Here is a 7,689-nt window from a genome sequence, read left to right on the forward strand (position 1 = left end):
ACGTTGGCAGGCGAAGGCAGGCTCGGGCCGGGAGAGCAGGAGCCACTGGTTCTGGCACTTGTCAAAACACAGGCCCCAGAGGTGTGAAGGCCTCAGCCCAGCGGGAGGGTGTGTGGGCCCTGCCGCCCGGAGAACTCATTAACTGGGGCAGCTCCCTAATGAACCCACCGGAGGGGCTGGCGATAAGAAGATCAAAGGTGCGAGAGGCATGGGGGCCCGGGGAAGAGGGAGGCCAGCTGATGGGAGCCTGGAGAGCCCAGGCTCCGGCTTGGGGGTCCCTCCTTTGCCCCCACTTGGCTTCATCAGGCCCACTGACCATAGCCTTGCACACACTGGGCCTTGAGGGGTCACAGGAGAGGGAGGGATTCCAGCTGGCACCTCCAATTTGTCAGCCTTGGAGCTGAAGATGGAAAGACTGAGGTTGAGGGCGGAACCCTCCCATCCACCCCGCCTCTCTCATGTAGGTTTTTTTTGTGAGTTCTTGGCCTCCAAGGACACCCCTGAATCCTTTTAACCCTCTCTCAACCCTGACACCCGAGATCTTCCCATCACAAGCCACGCATGGTATCCCTCTCTTGCTCCATAGCTTTTGGTGGCTCCCATGTAAGTGAGCAATGAATGTTAACTGTTGGCTCTCAGATCTGAGCATCCTCAGGGGCGAGAGCTGTGTTTTCAGGATCAACAGTCTACCTCCCACGCACATATGACCTCTTGTTTAAAGAATGATTTAGTTGATTTTGTACTTAACAAAAATTCACTTTAAGAGCATTGTTGCCCACAAACCAGTCATGGTGGTTTCCCCTGGACTAGGAATTGGTGACCTCAGAGGCAGAAGAGTAAAGAGATTTGATATGCCCTCTGTACTCATTCAACTTTTAATCACATGCATGTATTAGATTTTCAAATAAATAATAATGTAACAATATGAGAAAAGGGTGGCTGATTTCCTAGGAGATTTTTGTCATTCTGGAAGTGAAAGTATTAGTCACTCAATCATGTCTGATTCTGTGTGACCCCATGGACTGTAGCCCACTAGGCTCCTTTGTCCATGGAATCTCCAGGGAAGAATACTGGATCGGGTAGCCATTCCCTTTTCCAGGATATCTTCCCAACCCAGGGATCAAACCCTGGGTCTCCTGCATTGCAGGTGGATTCTTTACTGTCTGAGTCACCAGGGAACCCTGGTCATTCTGAGTTTCCTCAATTATTAGCTACAAAGTGGAAATCAGAATCATATGGGATTTGGAGGAATTTGTTGACATTCAGAGGTTGGCAACAGCATGCCCAGAGCCCCCTGGGATCCCACCGCTCCTGCTGGACCAGCTTTGACTCTGCACCTCCTCCTACTTGAATGTACAACCTATTCCCACTGTTTGTTAGCTCCAGTCAAGTGGGATTAAAGGGGAAGGGGGTCTAATGCCAGGTTCTTGGCTTGGATCTAGAATCCCATCCATTGTCCAGGATCCAGAAAAGGCAGACCATGCTGACAGCTGCAGGCTTGGGAGGGTCCTTGTACACCAGGCTCTCCTAGGGAGCCGATGGACCCTGTGACATGTGCCCATGGGATGGACTCCACCCCTTCTCCCCAGGGGTGGGTTGGCACTGTCTCTCCTATATGTGATCATGGGCATAAGCATCTGGGGCTGCTGGGACGGACTGAAGAGTAGGAGGTATAGAGGGTGTAAGAAGAGGCCAAGGGCAGTAGAAGAGAAAGGAGACAAGGGGAGAGGGGTGGGGGTGAGCAGAGATGCTCAGGAAGAAGTTACCAAGTCACTTGGCCTTCTTTGCTGCAAACCAGTTCACCCATGAGTCTCACAGAACTGGAAGCCTGGGAGACGCAGAACAGTAGACCTCTCAAAGAAACCCTAGACACCACTTCTTTGGAAGACATGATACCAGACACCAAGTACTTCACAGTCCAGCTGGAGAGCAGACCTCCATGCATGAAGGAGCTATTGTGACAACGTGTAAACTCAGACCCGAGGGGTCAGGCAGGCGATGCAGATACTCTAGCTTTCCCATGTGGACAATCATGTTGTCCATAAATGGAGACAGTTTTATTTCTTCCTTTCCAATCCATATGCCTTTTATTTCTCTTTCCTTATTCCACAGGTAAGACCCCCACCCACCAACATTGACAAGGTGTGGGTAGGAGCCAACATCCTCGCCTTGTTCTGAGTATTGAAGGAAATCTTTCAATCTTTCCCTATTTAGTATGCTGTGAGCTGTAGGTTCTCTGAGGATGCCTTTCATCAGACTGAGAAAGTTCTCCTTTAGCCTAAAGTTGCTGAGAATTTTTATCATGAAGGTTTTTTTTTTTTTTTTTGCCATGCTGTGGCTTGTGGGATCTTATTTCCTGACCAGGGATAGAATCTGGGGCCCCTGCAGTAAGATTGCTGAGTCCTAACCACTGGACCACCAGGGAATTACTCTTACTTTTCTTAAGTGCTTTTTCTGTGTCATTGTCACTCACATTTCATTGGCAAAGCCTGTTATACCTGCCCCAAAGTGGTGGGATACCAGCTAAGGGCCAGAGGTGGCAGGCCAAGCCCTTGACCCTGCCAGGCTGAGAGTGTCCTGGAGGGCAGCAGGGCTCCTCTCCTCCAGCTCAGATGGTTCACCAGCCTGCCCAGATTCTGCCAGCGTGCTGGATTTACCTAGGATAGCTTCATCCCTCCCACTCACCACCACCAGGGAAGGGTGCACCCAGGACCAGTCTGCCCTGGAGGAGGAACATGGAACCAGGGCCCCATTCGCTCCTGGCCTCTACCGGAGTCCATGGACCTGCTGCTACAGCGTGCCTGTGTTAGTCACTCAGTCATGTCCGACTCTTTGCGACCCCGTGGACTGTATGAACTGTAGCCTGCCAGGCTCCTCTGTCCATGGAATTCTCCAGGAAAGAATACTGGAGTGGGTTGCCATTTCCTTCTCTCCCATTATACAAACTGGAGACGAAGATTCAAGAAAACTTTTTTTTTTTAAAGCATTTATTTATTTCTGGCTGTGCTGGATCTTGGTTGCTACGTGGTCTTTCTCTAGTTGCGGGTAAGCGGGGTCTACTCTCTGGTTGTGGTGCATGGGCTTCTCATTGCGGCGGCTTCTCCGGTTGCAGAGCACCGGCTCTAGGGTGCGCGGGGGCTTCAGCAGATGCCGCTCCTGGGCTCTATCTAGAGCACAGGCTCAATAGATGCGGTGCACTGAGTTTAGTTACTCTGAGGCATGTGGGATCTTCCTGGACCAGGGATCGAATCCATGTCTCCTGCACTGGCAGGCAGATTCTTTACCTCTGAGCCACCAAAAAAGACCCTCAAGAAAACAAGTATTTGCGTAAGGTTTCCAACAGACGAAGGCAGCCGCAAACCTAGGCACCAGAACTTGCAGTTCCCTGACCTGGCTTCCTTTAGCCTGCTGAGCTGGTCCAACACCCTGGACAGCGCCTGCCACTGGCGCGAGCAGAAGGCCGGAGTGTCCGGATCAGGTGCCCATGCGAGGGCCCAGGTGGGGCCAACCTGGCGCAGCCAACAGGCCGACACCTTCGCCCCCCGCAACCCCCACCCCCGACGTTGGTTCAAAGGGTCAAGCCCCGCCCCCGCCAGGCCCCCGAGCCCCCTTTGAAGTGCTGATGCGGGCTGGAAGGGGCCACTTCACACCTCGGGGCTCGGGGATAAAGCGGTCGCCGGCCGCCAGCCCCCAGACGCGCCGCCGCTGCCATGGCCCAGTCCCTGTGCCCTCCGCTCTCTGAGTCCTGGATGCTCGCGGCAGGCTGGGGTTCAGCTCAGCCGCCGCAGGCCGCCGACGCGGACTGCGGCTGCTCCCCGGCTTCGTCCCCGGACTCGTGGGGCAGCGTCCCGGCCTGCAGCCCCGTGCCGAGCCCCGGGAGCCCGGCCACCCGCGCCTCCCTCCGCGGGCCGGCAGCAGGGAGGCGAGGCGCGCGCGGCGGCCGCCTGGGCGCTGGGCAGCGGCAGAGCGCCAGCGAGCGCGAGAAGCTGCGCATGCGCACGCTCGCCCGCGCCCTCCACGAGCTGCGCCGCTTCCTGCCTCCGTCCGTGGCGCCCGCCGGCCAGAGCCTGACTAAGATCGAGACGCTGCGCCTGGCCATCCGCTACATCGGACACCTGTCGGCCGTGCTGGGCCTCAGCGAGGACAGCCTGCAGCGCCGGCGCCGGCAACGCGGCGACGCGGCGCCCCCTCGGGGCTGCGCGCTGTGCCCCGACGGCGGCCCCGCGGAGGCGCAGAGGCAAGGCTGCTGCTCCGGCTCGGCCGCGGGCGCCGCGGTGTCCTGGGGGTCCCCGCCCGCCTGCCCCGGAGTCCTGGCAGCGCCCGAGCTGCGCGACCCTCTGGTGCTTAACGACCGCGGGGCGGCGTGCCCGGAAGGACCGGCGATGGAGCCGAGCCCCTCATCCCCGGTTAGTATCGCCCTTCTTCGCGCGGAACTCCCTCCCGGCTCAGCGCCGTCGTAGGGTGGCACTACCTACCGTCTCATATCCCCACCTCACACTCCGGGGATCAGCCCCCCGTGGGGCTCCCCCACCGGCGGCCCGGCCTCGCCTGCTCGCTCTCTGGAGCGACACGGTTGGCGTGCGCGGGGCGCCCGAGCGGCCAGGGGAGGGAGGGGGACACTGGGGACGCCGAAGGCCCCCCTGAGAGCGGAGCTCGCGAGCGCGGACACCTAGCTCGGCGGCCCCACGCTGAGGACCACGCTGTCCCTTGTCTCCTCCAGCTCTTTCCCGGCGGCGTACTGGCCCTGCTGGAGACCTCGATGCCCCTCTTGCCCCTGGAGTGGCCGCCGGCCTGAGAAGTTGAAGTGACGGCGGACATCTGGCGCCCAGTTCTGTGAGCACCGACGCCTTTTTGGCCTCCGCGCCTTCGAAGCGGTCCCTCTCCAGACTCCCTTTCCTGAAAGAGGGCACCGGAGATACCGGCATGGGCATCGCTGAAAGGGAAAGCCGGTCCCCACCTAGGACGGACTTCCGCAACCCCTCCCGTGATGGAGGGGCTCAGAGGGTAGACACTTGGAAACAGGCAGGAGCTCTGCCTAGTATGTATTTATTTATTTGTGAATAAACTCTGTGCTGGTGTCAGTTGGCAAGTTCTTCCTCCACGGGGACACAAAGCTTCCCTCCCCCCCCAAAGGACGTCAGGGATTTGGGAGTCTCCAAAGCACACAGCCTCAGACCCCTTCCTCCTTGCCCCCAGCCCGGTCTTAGCACCCTCTTATTCCCGACGGGCCCGCCTGAAGGGGGCGGGGCTTCATTTGAGAAAGCGGCACAAGCTACGCGGACTGCGGCTGCTCCCCGCAGCTTTGAACCACCCTTTCTTTGAACCTGGATAAAACCAAGTATCTGTAGAAAATGCGTTTCCATTAGTGCATACTTACTGTGCACCGGGTCTTTACACGTTTTATTCCTAAGTAGTTATTTTGTAGAAGGATAAACCAAGGATGAGCACTCAAGCCCAAGTATGGCTTCCAGAATCCGAGCTCTCCGCCCTGCTTGGGTTTTGCCTGCTCCATTCTTTATGGGGTCTGACAGGACACCCTCTCCAAGGGCTCACTTCATGTGTCCCAAGTCCGACGGCCCTTGTGCTGGAGCATCAAGGCCTGGACCCTGGGATTCTCCCATCTCCCTTCACTCTGGTTTCGCTCCCATGTTGTTTAGGGACATAAAAGAACACAGGTGGGTCAGTCTCAAGTTTAAATAGCTGTGACCTCCCAGAGGCCTGGCTCAGGCAAGATGAGAGGTCCATCGGTTGTATCCAGATCTACAGAGCTGACCTGGAGCTAGGCTTGGATTCAGATTAGGGAAGTGCTGTACCAGGGAAGGGGAAACCTGGGTTCATTCAGGGGGCCTGGTGAGCAGTCAAGCCTGGGGGTTGGTGAGGTGGGGGAAGGGGTCTCCTCAGCCATCTATGGATGCTCAGTTCTTCCCCTCTGCCCCCCTCAAGCATCTTTGAAATACTGACCTTGGCATTTTTTAAAAGACCTTTATTGAGATATAATTTATACCATGAAATGCATTCAAGTACATAATTCAATGGTTTTAGTATATTCATAGTTAGGTAACCATCACCACTGTCTTATTTTGGGTCATTTTTACTACCCCTCAAAAGAGACCCTGTAACCATTTAGCAGTGATTCCCTGTTACTCCATCCCCCTATTCTCCACCCCAGCCCCCTCATCTGTTTCTTCTAGCTCTACAGATTTGCCTATTCTGGACTTTCATATGAATGAAAGCATCATATTTTCTCGTGTATCAGTACTTCATTTATATTTATTGATCAGTAATATTCCATTGCACGGGTGTAGCACGGTTTATCTATTTATAGGTTGATTTTGATTTGTTTTGAAACCACTTCAGAGATCATTCCCAATGCTCTGGCCCAGGCCAGGAGGGGCAATAACTCAGAGTGGGGTGGGGGTCACAGTGTGTAATCCAGGAGTCCTGGCGCACCCTGGCCAGCATTTGGTTATAGAGAGTGGGATCCAAAAGCAGAGGCCCCGCAGAGGGCGGGACCTCACACCTTCACTGATCCTCCCCCTTCCCGCGCCTCCGCCCCCAACTCTCTCTTCCCTTTCGGGGCCCTATGGAGCTGAGCGGGAAGTCTTCTCCAGGACCCTGCCCAGTTTAGAAAAATCTATTTGCATGGTAAAGGCCCCGTGGTTTAGGACGGGGAATTAAAGTTATTAGCAAGTCTTTTCATAGATAAGTGGGGCTCAACGGCCAGCCCCCTCCCCTGGGGTGCGCCTCCCCTTGCTCTCCGAGCCCTGAAGCGGCCCACTGTTTATTAGCACCTGGGTGTGAATTTCCATTAACACGTCCCCGCTAATAAGAGGGCTGGAGATGGGAAGGGGCGCCTCCCACCCCTCCCGCAGCCCCACCCGCTTCCTGGGCCGGCCCCGCTCGCACCTATCGGGAGGAGGGCCGAGAGCGGCGCCCAGGTAAGTGAGCCCTGGGCGAGGGCGCGCTGTCAGTTCTCTGCTACCCTGGTGTGCTAAGCCGTTCGTTAGCGGGGCCGTGTGGAGGATGGGAAGTTGAGACAGGACGATCAGGGGCCGCGCTGAGACTGGGGCCCGGGTGTGACTCCAGGGCCGGTGTGCTTCCCCGCGGGCGCATCGCCTTTGCGACAGCTGAGCAGGCACAGAGGGTGCTGGGTGGCGCGTCCCCTCACCGTGGGGGGCTGGTCCGGAGCGGGCTGGGCGCAGGCCTGCTGGAAGGTGGGTAGGGGGCGGAGGATGGCATCAGCGGCGGATCCTGCCCGTCCTGGTCGCCGCTGGCCGCCTTCGCAGCCCCAGGGATCAGAACCGTCATGTTGGAGAAACACACATAACGGAGCAACCAGACGAGCCGGGTCTGTGTTTAAGGCTTTAAGTTGACCAGCTGGGGGCTTCCCTGGCTGTCCAATGGTTAAGACTCCCGGCTTCCAATGTGGGTTCCATCCGGGGTCAGGAACTTAGATAGAATTCCACATGCCCTGAGGAATGGTCAAAGGCTAAAGGAGAATGCTATTTTTATATATTGCTAAAAAATAAAATGTTTAAAAAAATAAATCCAACAACTAATTTCAAGTCATTTTAGCCTCAGATCCACAGGTGAGGTGGGCAGGTGGTGGGGCACCTGTAGCTATTTTACAGATGAGGACACTGGAGCACAGAAAAAGAACAAGGAAATTTTCACAAAGCTAGTATACCT

At 56.3% G+C, this 7,689-nt stretch overlaps 1 protein-coding gene across 1 annotated transcript; it reads left to right on the plus strand.

The window, feature by feature from the left end:
- The first annotated feature begins 3,602 nt into the window (after window positions 1-3,602).
- Window positions 3,603-5,081, plus strand: MESP1 (mesoderm posterior bHLH transcription factor 1). The gene is made up of 2 exons (XM_043490231.1): window positions 3,603-4,406; window positions 4,721-5,081. The coding sequence occupies exons 1-2, from the start codon at window positions 3,711-3,713 to the stop codon at window positions 4,793-4,795; spliced, it is 771 nt and encodes a 256-aa protein (XP_043346166.1). The 5' UTR covers window positions 3,603-3,710; the 3' UTR covers window positions 4,796-5,081.
- Window positions 5,082-7,689: the final 2,608 nt, after the last annotated feature.

This window comes from Cervus canadensis, chromosome 17, assembly GCF_019320065.1.
Source record: "Cervus canadensis isolate Bull #8, Minnesota chromosome 17, ASM1932006v1, whole genome shotgun sequence".
Classification (NCBI taxonomy): Eukaryota; Metazoa; Chordata; class Mammalia; order Artiodactyla; family Cervidae; genus Cervus; species Cervus canadensis.

Excerpts from the sequence above, each read along its gene's own strand:
- MESP1 (XM_043490231.1), top strand. The coding sequence starts at position 3,711 with ATGGCCCAGTCCCTGTGCCCTCCGCTCTCTGAGTCCTGGATGCTCGCG. Across the intron at positions 4,407-4,720 it reads AGCCGAGCCCCTCATCCCCG|CTCTTTCCCGGCGGCGTACT; the intron begins GTTAGTATCGCC and ends TGTCTCCTCCAG.